Below are 15,881 nucleotides of genomic sequence, written 5' to 3'. Positions count from 1 at the left end.
CTCGCTGTCGGTGCTGTGGAAGAAAAAGCTCTTAAATCTTCGGCAGGCTGACAGCTGCTTTCCTGAATACGGAGAATTTGAGAGTCATTTTTCACAGGACTGACAGTTCATTTTGGACCGGTTCCCTCTGGTCAAATTAATTATCCAAGAGTTTTTGAAGGGTTTGTGGAGGGGGGGCGTGGGGGGGGCCCAAGTACAAAACCTACATCTCGCTGGATCCTCTCCGTGTAATATCAGCTGCAGAGGGAAACGTGACCAAGAGGCCGACAGGGTGACACTTCTCAGCCAATTAACGAAGGGCCGGCTGGTCGCTCCCGACGCGCACTCATTAGCCCACCATCAACATTTGTTTGTTTCTTGCTTTGCCCGCCGTTGCTTCCCACTATGGGCGGATGAAAATTGCAATTATCCGGCCAGCCCATCATCCGGACGCTGATGGAAAGAGGAGAAATCTATATGGCTCCCTAATGAGCACTGAGCGCCGCCGCTGCCATTTGATTAGGGACCTAATTGTGATAATAATGAAAAAATACACCCGCTTCTTGCACGGAACGCTCTCGTAAGCACCGGGCTAATTAATGGCTATTTGCCCACTGATGCGGGATGAAGGAGGAAATCGCTCGGGAGAAACATTTTCCCTCTCAGCCCACGGCCGGGACAGACAGCGGCCGCGCTGACCATGAAAGCTAGTCTGCCTGGCTTTTTTTCTTTTTTTTTCCGTAATGAGCTCCTGTCCTCATTATGTGGCAGGAGGTCTGTTGGGTGGCGGGAGAAGGGGGAGGGGGCGTAACCCGGGAACGCCAGATGGAACGTTTTCCTTAATCCTCCGGATTTTATCCATAGAAAGAGCCCACAGAAAGCGTTTGGAAATGGAGAATAGGGAGGGAACTCGGGGAAAACGATCACGTCCAGGTTTGCCGGCGAGCAAGAACTAGCCGTATGCCGCGGCTATGTTAGCATCCAGTTCTAAAGAGGAACGAACAACCACCATGCACCGAGAGAAGCCATTTCCATGTTATTCGTCTGATGCTGGAATTTAGATTTTTTTTTTACCGTGACTGCAGCTGTTACAGCATCTGCACTAGTTTCCATGGCAACAGCGGCTGTTTACAGCTCCTAGCACCCTCCCGGAGTTCACGCCAAACACTTTGGACAGAGTTGCTTGGCAGTATCTGTTGATTAAGTTGGTTAGGGAATAGTGGTGAGGGGGAACAAAATCTGTTCATTTAAGTTCCACGATTCCTATTCTCTCCAATTCTGGTTTGATTCATAAAGTTCGAAAACCCTCTGCGTACCCTAACAGGCTTCCGTATACTGAAAAGAGAGAAAGGGGCAGCGATCCCAAGGTTTCATTTTGTGTGATTTTATTTATGTAACATTTTTTTTCCAAACGTTCCCTATTTGTCTCACGGTATTCTTTTGGGGGCCATAATTTGCCGGATTATTAACACAATGAACCTTTGAATCGAGAACGATTTGAATTTAAAATCCTTTCAAGCGTGAATCGACTTTGAATGAAATCACCACCTTAAGAATTGGAATCTGATCAAATCCTGACTGAGACACCCTAGAATTCACATCCGCATCATTGCACCCGGCAGTGAAAACGGCGGCAAAGCGAGCGGAAGCAGACCTTGGCCCACGGGTCGAAGGTGGGGGGGGCGACGTCACAACAGATACGGAGTCGTCAGTCAGTGAAAGCCGCGCTTTAATTGAGGGTCAAAAGCTCATTGTGTTGCCATGTTGCGAAGGAGGCTGCAGCCGTGTCATAACACAATAAGGGCCGGGGGGGGGGGGGGGGGCTGGAGCGCCGCCGTCGAGGAGGCAGCGAAACGAGCCGCAGGGGCGAAGCATCGGCGACGGTTGGGGGAGGAGAAGAGGGGAGGGGAATGGGGGGGGGGGGGGGCAGCAGCAGCAGACCAGAGGAGGAGATAAAAGGGGAGGAGGGCCCAGCGACACAGAGGGGGTCGGCCGCTCTCTGGGATCGGTGCGGGTCAGCCAGGTTCCCCCCCGGCCCGCGCTAATGTCCCGCCATTACCCAGCCAGCACAACCACGCGTGTTGTTTCTGACCAATTAAGCAGGCATAAAGGCAGGGACCCGGCGGGGGGGAGGGAGGGAGGAGGGGCTGGCGTCGCCTGCCGCCAACATCTAGGCCACTGTCGCTGTGCATCGTCTTCTTCTTCTTCTTCTTCTTCTTCTTCTTCTTCTTCTTCTTCTTCTTCTACTGCTGCTGCTGCCGCTCGTTTTTGCTCCCCCGCCGCCTCTTATCTGTTGGCCGGGGAGCCAAGGCCAAAGGAGCCGAGGCGGTTGAGTGGTGGGGGGTGGAGGCGGGTGGGCCCGGGTGGTGGGCATGGTGGTGGTTAGAGAGGTGGGGGTGAGTGGGGGAGGTGTGTGGTAATTCTGTGGAGTAAAGCCGGCAGCAAACAAGGCCATCTCTGGACCTTTGATCCCCTCCACCTCGTCTATCTGCAGAAAACATACGCACGTGCACGCGCACATGCACACCACACACACACACAAACTAAAACATGGCTGCAAGCTGACAACAGCTCAGCAGTGAAGCCCAGAGAGAAGTGGGCCGCTTCCTCTTCCTGGATGGTGCTGGATGAAAACGCACCTGGCGGCACGCGGTGGACAAAACCCGGAAATCTGTTCCATCCTTCGCCTCAAATTCTGCTTTCCATCTTTCTGTTTTAATTCATCGGAATTGTGTCTTTCTTTTTGAAAACCACTCCCGCCTGTTCTGAATTTGCGAAACCCGGATGACCACCTGAGCAGGGAACTCCTGCTCGGCTCTCTTTCTGTTTTGCAGAGTCGGCAGCTACTTCCACGTGTTGACGTTGGTTGTTTTTTTTAGCCACTGACGATCAAACCTTTCCGGGAATGTCCACCCCGGACGAAAAAATGTTCCGCTTTGGAAATAGAACACAAATCAGGCTCAGTTCCTGTCACGGTCCGTGTTTTACACAGCTTTCATTTTCATGAGGTAATTCTGCAAGGCTTCCTCATCGGCCCGGCAAACTACGCAGGAAATTTTTTTGTCAGATCTCCCCGAGTCCAAAGTAATTTCCCAAAAAGGAACAGCAACCGGTGACAAATTACCAGCGCGTGCGTATGTGTGTGTGTGTGTGTCTGTTATAGGGCTTTAGAAGCCGACATTAAGAGGTACACACACACACACTGACCCCATTATGTCAGCAACGCCGTTAACTTAAGATAAATGTGCTTCCAAGGAATTGCACGGAGGGAAAAAAAGCGGGATTGACGGCGTAAGAAAAAAAAAGTCCTCTCACAGAGTCCCTGATGAAATGTGAGACAAGCAGAAATTTACTTTATTCGAGTGGAGAAAAAAAAGAAGACACACAACCTCCGCCAAGAGCACAGCAGCTTGAGCCAAAGGCCCCGGTGCAGCTCGCTGTTTTACAGACGATCAAAACCAAAGTGACCCGAGACTTCTTTTTTTTTTTTTTTTTCCTGTGAAGTGACGCAAGAGCCGTCTGCCTATAGCAAATACAGAGGAGGGGGGGGGGGGGGTGTTCGGGGAGGCACAGCAAATAAACACAGTGTGCAAACAGTGGGGTCGCAGAAGCGGGGAACAGTTTCAGGGAAAAGCTTGGCGGCGGAACGGGGAGAAAAAAAAACATCTGCAATGTGTTGACGGTGCCACGTAATCAGGAGGAGGTGGGGGGAGGGGGAGGGGTGGGGGCGGAGGTGAGGGGGGAGAGGAAAAAAAAAAAAGCTTTTAAGAGGCCGAAGAGTTTACGACAGCTGAGGAACGTTTAAAAGGAGCTCTGGAAACGTTCCTCAGCTGCACTGAACTCCAAACACGCGCGAGATGAGAGAGAGAGAGGGAGAGAGAGTGAGAGAGAGAGAGAGAGAGAGAGAGAGAGAGGGAGGGAGGGAGAGAGAGAGACAGAGAGAGAGAGGCGCAAATCGGCCCGGCGCCGCCGTCACCACCCGGCACCGCCCACCGCACGCATCGCGCAACCCGACGCAGCTCCACCGCTGGGCGGACCTGCGTGTGCGCCGCGCAACCCTGTTTACCAGGGAGCGATGACCGGGAAAAAAGAAGGAGGCGAATTGCACAAGAGCTGCATGAGAGGAGGTCACGCCTCCCCGAAAGAGCCTGTCTCAACAGAAAGACTCGCCCCCGGGCTACAGTGCAACTGGCACAGGCAGGGAGAGAGAGAGAGAGAGAGAGAGAGAGACAGAGAGAGAGAGACAGAGAGACAGAGAGAGAGACAGAGAGAGAGAGACAGAGAGAGAGAGAGAGAGACAGAGAGAGACAGAGAGAGACAGACAGACAGACAGAGAGAGACAGACAGACAGAGAGAGAGAGAGACAGAGAGAGACAGAGACAGAGACAGAGATAGAGATAGAGAGAGAGACAGACAGACAGACAGACAGACAGACAGACAGACAGAGAGAGAGAGAGAGTGGCCGGTCGAGAGGAAAAAAAAAAAAAACTGCCATGCGTGCAGAAAGGATGTTCGTTGACGTCTCTGGCCACGTTTTATCACATCCTCTGCCCCTTTATTCCCCCTGCTTGGTCTCACGCGACTCCTCGCTTCCTTCGCCGATTACCCGCAGGAAACGACCCGGCATCGTTTAGCTTCATCAGCTTTTACAAGATAATGGTGGGCAAGAAAAAAACACACACACACTCTGCCTGGTTCTGATAGGGTTTTTTTTTTTTTCGTTTGTTTCCTTCTCCGACTTTTGTGTGTCGTCTGTAATTGATAAAGACTGCAGGGCGGTGCCGTAGAGCTCGGTTTGGTCGCGGGCCAAAAGAGGTCGGCGAGGACGGGGGGGAGGCGGTGGATGGCTACGATGGACCGATCCATATTGTAAGTGTGCACTCGTAAGCAAGATTTTCTAGGGGTTTTGTGGTTTTTTGGTTTTTTTTTTGCTCCGCTCCCCATCGGTCAACACCAGGTCAGCAACTCCAGATCCTGCAGCGGAGCAGCAGCAACGAGGGCGCAGGACTTTCCGGCCTCCCCAAAGTCCTCGCGGGGCTTTCAACTTTGCAAAGAGGCGGAAAAGTTTTCAGGAAACTGTGTCAGATGGTGGCGCCGCGCATGGGCAAACAGTTTTTACCCGCAATTACGATAATGACCGGCGCTGTATAGGCTTTTAAATGCGACGCCTGTGAGGGGGGGGGGGGGGTTGAAAATGAAAACGCACAACTACACAAACGGCCGTAAACAGCATTAGCGGTGGATGTGCGGCGGTGCGTGGGCGCTCGCCATCAGCGTGTTTACCGTCGTTCCAAAGTATTTCTCTATCCTGACGAGGGGCGGGAACGAGATGCCCTTCCGACATGGCAGAATACGTGAAGTGCAGGTTTAAAAAAAAAAAAAAAAAAACGTAAAATAAATAAAACTTGCGTAACGCTCTGAATAATCATTGTGCAGCTGCTTTTCAGCCCTGGAGGCGGTACAGTCATTCGCACCGCGAACTGAAAGTAGACGAGCGACATCCGGATTTTTACCAAAACAAATATTTGACGTTTCGGCAAGAGCAGCACAGCAGCGCCAGCAAAGCAGAGCCAGCAAACCTTTGCTCTCCAAATCAAACGTGCGGCATCAACGAGTCCTCGTCGAAACGCGACGCGAAACCCAAAAGCATGAATTGAAGGGGGCAGAAGGCATCGGATCTACCGACACCATCAGCCGGCGTGACGCATGAACTCTGCTGTGGAAGTACCACGACGCACTGCACTCATCCCTGACTCACTGTATTCCAGGACAGCAGCTCCCCCACGACCGTCAGCCTCACCTCGCGGGCACCAGGCTAACTGCTGCTACTAGCTGCGTTTCCATTACAGTTTTTCACAAAATGAAAGCAATATTTCAAGGAATCTCGACACAAGTACAATTGCCATTTGCAGGTGTTTCAATTGAATGGTGTGAATGGAAATTTTCCCATTGTACCCTCGTAAAATGTCATCCCGCGAGATTTACGAGAATCACGCTTGCTTTCGTTTGTTCACGTTTGCTTGCTGTCAAGAATGGTTGTTATATTTTTCTCTCTGAAAACATAACGCGCCATTTTCACTTGACGTGAACTGGTCACGTGACCCCGTACGTCACGTCCGCCGACGTGACGTTATTGCGACTAAAGTGTTTCCATGACACTTTTGCGATATACCTCGATATCAATACATCTGAAAAACCACCTCATTAGACCGTAAAAACCTCTTGGCGATATTTGAGGTCTTTCAAAATGTAAGTGTTTCCATTGCCAGTTTTTTATTGCGATATTTAGGTTTTGCGCAATTCTCTGGGTAATGGAAACGCAGTTAGTGTCAACAAGAGGTCAGTGAAAAAACATCTCTGAAGTTTCTCCTTCCTCCGGCAACAAGTGGCTGTGTCAGCCGCCATCTGTTTCACGTTCAACCCTTAAAGGTTGCTGGTCGTTCAGTGCTCCTGGTTCGTAGCGGGAGCGAGTTTAGGGGTGGCGGGTGGTGGTGGTGGAGGGGTTGAGGTGCTGAGAGCAGCCCAGGAGGGAGGGTGGGGGGAGGGGGGAGGGGGAGGCGGGAGGCGGCTTAGCGGCGGCTTTTTTATTCAGACAGACAGCGAGCTCAGTGGTCATTACTGCCGTAAGGGGATTTCAAGTCGGACTGGATGACTTTGCCTGGAGTTTGTCGGCGTGTGTGTGTGTGTGTGTGTGTGTGTGTGTGTGTGGGGGGGGGGGTGCGAGTGCGTGTGGGTTCAGCTATGGTCGAACCGCCGTGACACACTTCTTCTCCGTCATCGTGGTCGTATTTCATATTCGCAACTGAACCAGAACATTGTTTCTAATGAGTAAATGTTTAAAACGAAATATTATATTATTGTAATGCAAGATCCCTTCACCTTCAACAGCTGCCAACTGACTGTCAACAGTCTTAGTTTCCTTTCCAGTGGAAGCGGAACCAAAACCGCCCGAAATAACGTGCCGTCTTTTTAAAAGCTATTTTTCTTCCCATGGAGTTGGTAGACTTCCATCCAACTGTTGGCAGAGCCCAGAGTTGAGTCTTAAGCAAAGAAGCTGCAGGTTCTCCAGGAGGTCTGCATTATCCACGAGAAAATGATCCATAGTTATTTATCACAGACAGTGAGCGGACGACATGGCATGACGGTTTGCGCCCACACACACACACACACACACACACACACACACACACACACACACACACACACACACACACACACTTGAAAATGGAAAAGGGACAGACGTTGCTCATCCAACTGTTGTTGGCTTCCACATGGATGCAGGTGGACAAACACAATGATAAGCCCTCCAACTGCAGCTATCAAATTCCAATCTCATTCCCTCAGTAATTGTCCATATGAGCCATAAGGCTTGCACACTCACACACTCACACACACACACACACACACACACACACACACACACACACACGGGGTGAAGGAGAACCCAAAGACCTTCGCCACCCCACTGAAGGACTCTCCACGCGCCGTCGGCTCCGCCTCCTCCTGCTGCAGGCCGCCATGTATCATCACGTCCCCTCAAGGAAAAACACACTCGCTTGGCGGCGGCGTATCAAATCTGGCCGGCGACAGCAAATAGCAAATCTTCGGGGCTTTGCGGCGCCCGTCGTCATGCCACATTACGATGATGCAAAGCATGTGACCCGCTCGGCACGCAGAGGGATCCGCCCCCTTCGCTTCCCCACTTCCATCCAACTGTTTTTGACCCAAGATCTACTTTTCTAGTAGCCAACCTCCCGAGATCAACCGGTCCAGTGTCATCAGCGCAAACCCACAAACATCGCTGTCAGCCGGCGGTAACTAACCTCACAACACGTTGTCTTGCTGCACAACCACGAGGCAAACGAACAAATTCCTCTCACGCAGTTGCCAGTTTGCACAGTATGAGGGAGTGCGGGGGGGTGGGGGGGGGTGGATTACTCTAGCAATACTATTTGCAAATGCATATCTCTCTATCTGTGTGTGTGTGTGTGTGTGTGTGTGTGTAATCAAGATCCATGCGTGCGTGTTCATATCAGCGTGACTGCAATGAGATCTGAGCGGGCGTGTTCACATCTCTGTGTGTGGAATCAGACTTGCGTGTGAAAGCGAATTGCAAATATGTGCAAAGATCTGTAAGTGTACGTATACCTGCAAATGTGTAAAGCCAACGTCCGTCAACTCTTTTCACTCGTGACTTTTTGCTACACTTCTGCTGCAGGTCTGCAAATGTGCAGAAGTAAAGTTGTCTGAAACTTGGACATTCCTTTCCCCTCAGCACAGGCTCACAGGCTCACGCTGCCAGGCTGCAGTGGGCACGGCTCCTGGTTAATTGTCCAAAACAACTCCAGAAAACAGCATCGCTTAGCCGTCTGTTTACAGCCGGCTGCAAAAGAAATTGCCGGGTTTCAACATTCCTTTACACCTTTGTTGGACCACTCAAAGTCAAGGCTGGCTGGAGATGTTGCCAGGCCTACCTCGCCCTTTGTGACATCATGTGTTTTAAGTGGAACAAGCAAAAAAAGAAAATCCACCTGTTCTACCTTGCTGGGGATTAGCTCATTGCCAAGAGATCCTTTTTAAATCGTTATAAAACATTTGTACAAAGATTTTTTTTTTTTTTGCCTAATGTGGGATCTGAAAGTGCAATTAAACGATGTGAAAAACGGCATCGACCCCAAAAAATTATTTTCCTGGCTATTCAGCCCCCTGAGGTGGCCGAGGCGACTCAGCAGAGAACCACAAACAGGAGGCCTGTCTGAAAATGATCCTAATCTCCGTCATCCTGCCGAGGAATTTCAGAGGAGAGCCAACGGCCAACACGCTTCGCCGGCCTCGGCGGGCAAACAGCACCTCGGCGAGTCTGGCAACCATTTCCAGCATCCCGGGAGGGGGCTGGGGGGTGGGGGGGGGGGGGGGGGGCTCAAGCAGGCTGGCAGGCAGGCGAGACTTCATAGTCGTGAATTGTGTGATCACAACCGCCATTGTCCCTGCTGGCCTCACCCGCTTCGCTTGGCAGTCGCTGCACGGCGGCGCAAACAGAGGGTGGAGGTGGGGAGTCGGCGTCGGAGCTGCTGGCAGCTCAGAAAAAACAACCAGCGTTGCTCCGTTTGGGCACCGGGCGGCCTGGGCGGGGGTCGGGAACCTTTTGTTGAACCTCCCCGAACGGGGGGGGAGGGGACAGGGGGACTCCCTCGTTTTTCTGCAGCCCCTCACCGTGAATGGGAACGGCTCCATCCGCATCTACCGCATATCACCGCTTTACTCTCGCAGCTACTCTCCGATTTATTTTCTTTCTTCTGCAAAAGTGGTCAAAGCGCGGAGTGTCAGCCGGAGTCGGCGTCGGCGGGCGGCGTGAACGTGAGCCTCCGAGAACAAGAGAGGCCGCCTGGAAGGCTGCCAGGAGAACTGGAGACAATGGAAACTCGAGCAGCAACAATAGCACACAAAAACACACACACACAAACACACACCCTGGGACGTGAACACAGCCCGAGGAGAAGGACAAGAAGGAGAACATGGAGAAATGGAGAAGAAGAGGAGGAGTGCGATGGGAGAAAAGGCGGATCTGTTCATCAGGACGGTCACATGATGAGGTCTCAAGAGAGAGCCAGTGTGATACTCAGATACTTTTTTGCATGGGTGAAAAAAAGACAACTTTTCATCAGGTCACAACATGACCTCCAGGCACAAACTGTGCCGAGCTCAGCTGAACGGAGGCGGGCACGCAAAGTCACAACAGCTGGGTTTCCGTCAGCCTGTTTCCACGCAACACCGGACTCGCTCGACTGCCTTTTTTTTTTTTTTTTTGCTTTTTTTCTTTCCTGCGCGCACATGAAAAAAAAAAAAAAAAAACATTAGCAAGCAAAATCGGGCATGGGAACGTTTATTGCCACGTCAATTGTGACCTTCGCACTGACCGGCGGCTTTTCCAGTTTTATTCGAACAACTCCAGCAACAAATGTTTGGGGAACCAGAAGAAGAGTCTTTGGTCCCAAATACCAAAAGTTACATCCAAAACTTCACATCAACTTGCCAACTAGCGACTACTTTCTTTCACCTCCATCATCGTTTTATCGCAGCAACATTATGGCTCCAATGCACGTACTGCCGGCGTCTCGCAAAAGGAAAAGAAAAAAAAAAACAGCGTTGTGTTTTGTGGACGTCCGCCTGCGTACAGGAATCAGATGCGCCGCCTTTGGGTGTCGAGGTCAACGCACGGAGACAAACGACCGTCTCCGCTTCACAGCCACAAACAATCCAGAGCCGCCAGCGTGCAAATCTTTGTACTGTGGGGAGGAAGTCCGGGAGAACCCAGAGAGAAGTCCACCGGGAGAACATTTCAGAACAACTCGACCCTCTCTGAGCTCTGAATCAAACACTGACACACAATGTTTGCAGGTGCCATTCGACACACACACACACACACACACACACACACACACACACACACACACACACACACACACACACACACACACACACACACACTCTTCCTCTCTTTTTGTTCTTGTTTTCGGTCAGCTTTAGAAAAAAAGATTCACTTTGTATTCAAATGGAAAAGCCAGGCTGATGGCATTTGTTAAAAAAAAAAAAAAAAAAGGACAGTCAAAGGAGAAACTATGAGTCAGCAGAAGATCAGAGTACCAGGAACCCCTCCTCAGCCCCCCACCGCCCCCCCACCCCCCACCCACCCACACACACACACACACACACACACACACACACACACACACACACACACACACACACACACACACACACACACACACCCCGTCTCCCTCTCTCTGTCCGTGTTTCTGGCGCCTCACAGTTGTCATGCAGCGCGCCACCTCTGGGTATGAAAGGCACAAGAGGCTGACAGCAGGCTGGAAGTGAGAGCGACAACAGGACTTATCGCAGTCACATGGCAAGGCTGGAAACCATCTGCACACGCCGGCCAACGATCAGCCAGATCACCACCCCACCACCCTCCTCTTCCTCCTCCTCCTCTTCCTCCCCCAGCCCAGCTTGCCTTGAGTGGGTACAGATGTGCGTACCACAGGCTCGACTCAGCTCGACACTATTGGGAGGCTTTTGTTGGAGCCCCAGTGGGCTACGTCGCTACGTCGCTACATCGCTGGGAGGCACTGACACTAGCGGCGTTTCCGTTCCAGTTTTTTCGCAAAATAAAAGCGACATTTCGGTTGGTGTTTCCATTGAATGGTGTGAAGCCCATAAGCCGTAATTCTTGTAAAATCTTGTTTCGTGGGACGCAATTCGAGATTTACGAGAATCACATTTGCGTTTGTTTGCTGTCAAGAATGGTTGTTATATTTTTTTTCTCTTTAATGACTTGTAAGAAATATTCAGTTTCCTCCTCCGTCCAAACTTAACGCGCCATTTTCACTTGAAGTGAACTGGTCACGTGACCCCGTATGTCACGTCCGATGACGCGTAAATGCGAAAAAAAGTGTTTCCATGACACTTTAGCGATATGGATACGTCTGAAAAACCACCTCATGAGAGCGCAAAAACATTTTTGCGATATTTGAGAGGTTTTTCAAAATGTAGGCGTTTCCATTATCAGTTTTATTTTATTGCGATATTTACATTTTGCACAATTCTAGGGGAAATGGAAACACAGCTACAGTTCCCCCCCCCGAACCCCCCCCCACCCAGGGGTGCGTGCGAGAGAGAAGGCAAACAAGCAGAAGTCATTCCAAAGTGATTACCGTACACACAAACAGCGCTTCTCTTTTCTTTTTAAGGGGGGAGCACATAACATTTTTACTGCCGTCTCAAGTACCTGAGCACCTATTTTGCCGCTTGTAGAATATTACAGCATCCTGAGCCAAAAACCACGACGACGATTAAGACATCCTGAGTCCTGGCACCTTTCTTGTTTTCTAAGGCGGCCGGGGAAACTCAGACAACTCAGACAACAGATCTACGAGTACAAAAAGGAGGATTAGGCTCGTAAGAGAGGAAATGAACTATCCCGCCGGCTCCATTGAGAAGGGAGTACTGTGTTGTCAGACAAATCAATTGGGAGATATAAATATATAACAAAAGTGGATGTGGATGTGAATACGGCGTGGGCTGGTGCGACCGCTGTGCTGTGACAGCGTGGAAAACACCAGCGGAGAGATCAAAATCAGCCGCCGCCGTGGCTCTCTGATAGAGAAGAACTGCACCAACGCTGAGGCCGAAGCAGAAGCAGGAGGCAGGAGGCAGGAGGCAGGAGGCCGGCTTAATGGCTGATCAAAGTTGTGGAAGAGTGCATGAGTCATATTGCACGCAGCTGTCTGTTCTGGATTCACCCACAACTCACTTCTCCCTTTATATGCGCGCGCACACACACACACACACACACACACACACACATATAAATATACAAAATAAAGCACTCCATCATTTGCGTTGCATTTTCGTCTGTAAACGCTTGACCGTCACTGTTGCACACAAGCTCAAAGGGCTTCGTCAACCCAAGCAGTTGAGGGCAAAGAAGCAATCAGCCAAGTTCCAGGACCACCGACCACCACGCAAGCCTCACCTCTTTGACTTTCTCCCGCCGCTGCTCGGTGTTCTGGTCACCCGGCTTGCCGTAGTCTCTGCCCAGCGGCGCCTTGAGCAGACACGCCGTGAATCCGCTGTAACTGAAAGTATCCGAGTGGCTGCCTTGGTCGGACGCGGTCGCCCTCTGCGAGACGGTGTCCGTCCTGCTCCTGGACAGGGTCAAATCCTCCTGGGCTTTGCCCCCGGACAGCCGCTCCTCCTCGGCTGCCGCCGCCGGCGGGGCGGCCTCCCGGGACGCAGGCGGCGGCGGCTTGCGGTTGGAGCCCTTCAGCTTGCTGCTGCTGCTGCCGCCGCCGCCGCCGCCTCCGCTGCTGCTGCTGCTGCTGCTGCTGCTCGCCCCCTTGGCGGAGGTGAAGCCCCGCGGGTGCTGCTCCGGCTCCCGGGGCCTCTTCAGGTGCTCCCGGACATCGTTCTCGGAGCCGGAGCCCACCGTCACCGGCTGGGTCTCGGTCTTGGAGAGGAAAATGCGCTTGAGCCGCACCGAGTCCGGCAGGAAGAAGAGAGCCCCGAAACACAGCGTGACCAGACCGGAGAGGAAGAGCAGAAAGACGAACTTCTGGGACAGGCGCAGGCCCATGCCCGAGGCGGACACGCCGGGCAACTTTCGGAACACCATTGAAACTTTTTTTTTTTTTTTTTCTCCCTCACTCTGTCGGCGAAGCTGAAAGCCTGAGTGGTGGTGTTTCTGGGGTTTTTTTTTTTTTTTTGTATGTGTGTGTGTGTTTGTTGTTCAACTGCGCAGCCCCCTCCACTCCCTCTGACGAGCCTCGGCTCTACTGAGCTGCGAGTGTGTGGCGGTGGGTCATGTGTATAAAGCAGATATGGGAAGATTGAAAACACACCCCTCGCCCGTGTGTGTGCGCGTGTCTGTGTCTGTGTGTGTGTGTGACACTTCCCCGGAGCTGTCTAGTGTCTCACTGCCGACCGGATCCGAGCATGACAGAGATGTTCAGGTCGGCCTACAACACAGCGTCCACCCGAGCGACCGAGCCAAGCAACTTGGGCTGGTTGTTTTCTTTCTTTCCCCCCCCACCACCACCACCCCCCACCGGCTGGCTCTGGGTCTTAAAAATCCACAACAACGCAACGGTGGCATCAACGGTCGAAAGGGGGTTTAGAAAGGTGGATCATAAAGCAGCGCGCAGCTCGGCTCCGGGGGTGAGAAACGTTGCACTCTTCGTTGCAGGCAGGCTGTGTTCAAGAAAAGCAGCGGTTCGCCGTAGCGGAAATTACAAACACCTCCCCCTTTTTTTTTTTTTTTTTTTTTTTTTTTAACAACAGGAATCAACGTGAAAAATATAAACAGGAAGAGATGGCCTAGATGTCTCTGAGTGCGTAAGTTGCGCCCCGATGCACCGGTTTGCACGCCTTGCTAAAAAATAATAATAATAATAATAAAAAATGATGATAATAATAATAATAATAATAATAGAAAATTAAATTCTCAATAACACGCTGCCCTACGGTGCCGAACCTCCGGCGTGCAGGAGCGGCGGCGGCAGCAGCGGCGGCGGCAGCAGCAGAGCATCATCTCCCCGTCGACTCCGCGTCTGGCGACCGGCGTTGCTGCTGCTGCATCACGGAGCTGCACGAGAGGAATTCAGCACGTCGCGCATATGCATCTAGCTGGCGTGTGTGTTCATGTCGCCCCCGTCTGTCTGTCTGTCTGTCAGCCACCTCCTTCCCCTCTATCCTCCTTCCTGCTCTGGTGGGTATGTGTGTGTAAGAAATAAGGAGGCTCCGGGTCGCTCCTCTCTCCGGCGGCGTCAACACGCTGCTCGACACGAACCGTTGGTTGGCATCAAGGAAGAGAAGGGAGAGGAAGAAAAGCCCCGAGGAGGGGTGGGCGAAGGAAGGCGGGTTTTGTCCCGTGAGAAGTTATCCTGGCTGTTGATCCGCCTCCGTCCTCCGAGACTCACAGGGGGAACATCCACAACACGCAGGGTGGGTGGGGGGGCGGAGGGGGGGGAAGAAATATCCACAACATCCGAGAGTCCAGTCCACCGGTCGCCGTCCGCCGAACAACAAAGGCGGACACGCCGCTCGTCGCCTCTGCCGCTCCGGTCGCCGCCGTCCGTCCCTGTGTGTGTGTATGTGTGTGCGTGTGTGAGAGAGAGCGCGCGCACTCCCGGCTCTTCCCTCCGCCGCCGCCTCCTCTTCGACTGTAGCGCGCACTTGTGTCGCCGCGCCGTGGAGAATCGGAGCAGGAGGAGGAGGAGGAGGAGGAGGAGGAGGAGGAGGGATGGAAATGCAACATATAGCCCAGTGCGGGCAGGGAGGGAGAGGAGGAGGAGGAGGAGGAGGAGGTGGGGAGGTTGGAAAGAGAGACGAAACGGTCCGTTGCCCCACAATCCAGCGGGGCTGCTCGGGTTTCTTGATGGATATTCACAGCGGCTTATCCAAACACTGCTAAGCCGCTCGGACAAAAGGACAGAGAGCGGTGAATGGCTCTGTGTATGCCGAGGGAACAAACAGCTACAGGGAGGGAGGTGGTGGTTGGGGGGGGGGGGGGTTAATATCAAAGTGTTGGCAGTTATACCTCCCGCCCACTAGGCGTCGTCGTTCTCTGTCGCTCTTCCACTCTCGCGCCAGGTTTGCTGAAATGTAAAATGGCATTTAAGGTTCTTGGGGAAATTGCGGATTGGTTACGAAGAAAAAAAATAATAACGGTGTGGTCACGCGTTACTATCGCGTGACCACACGAGACGACAAACGCGTGGCCGTGAGGTAAGGATTGTTGCTATTCCCACACAGATCGCTCGTTGTTACTTTAATCGAAATATAATTTAATTTGAATTCATTTGATTTTATTTGAGTGGAGGAATGAATTACACGCGCGGGCACCCATTCACCATCTCGTGACCCAGTGTTCATTGTCTCGTGGGCACATTATAGCGATGCATGACCACACTTTCTTTTCATCCATATCACCAGAGTGGCCTCTGTCGATTGGTCTGTTTTTGATGGTTTTTTTTGTTTTGTTTAGTTTTTTTTTTTTTAATGATCTAGAACACCTGTTGGAAACACACATGGTCAGCTTGGTAAAGTTTTTGGTTTCTCTGGAGGAGGAGGGGGGGGGGTTGGGGGTTCATTTTATGAAAATGCAGAGATGATTGATGAGTGGCACAAAGTGCCTGTAGAGCGCAGCCGAGGATGATGAATGTGTCGCTCAACCGACGCCACAATGCACACAGTATTAATGTTATCTGTGGCTGATCCGTTGTCGGGGGGGTGGGGAGGGGGGGGGGGGGGCAGGGGGAGCTTTGCATTCTGCATTTTTGCATTTTTACTCCATCGGTTTGGTCCGAGGCATCGGACGGACTGAGACCCCAATGCGGTTTCTAACG

General features: G+C 52.0%; 1 protein-coding gene across 2 annotated transcripts in view; it reads right to left on the bottom strand.

The window, feature by feature from the left end:
- LOC142898466 (mannosyl-oligosaccharide 1,2-alpha-mannosidase IA) overlaps positions 1–13,914 on the bottom strand; it is a 139,465-nt gene extending 125,551 nt beyond the window's left edge. For both annotated transcript variants that reach the window (XM_076041407.1, XM_076041406.1), the window contains exon 1: positions 12,512–13,914. In XM_076041407.1, coding sequence (XP_075897522.1) covers positions 12,512–13,150 — 639 coding nt within the window. In that variant the 5' untranslated portion in view covers positions 13,151–13,914. The remainder of the gene's footprint in view (positions 1–12,511) is intronic.
- Positions 13,915–15,881: the final 1,967 nt, after the last annotated feature.

The sequence above is a fragment of the Nelusetta ayraudi genome, unplaced genomic scaffold (assembly GCF_046127955.1).
Source record: "Nelusetta ayraudi isolate G7.1 ecotype Tasmania unplaced genomic scaffold, CSIRO-AGI_Nayr_v1 ptg000066l, whole genome shotgun sequence".
Classification (NCBI taxonomy): Eukaryota; Metazoa; Chordata; class Actinopteri; order Tetraodontiformes; family Monacanthidae; genus Nelusetta; species Nelusetta ayraudi.
Note: the sequence above shows the minus strand (reverse complement) of the source record. Positions and strands in the feature narration are given on the sequence as shown.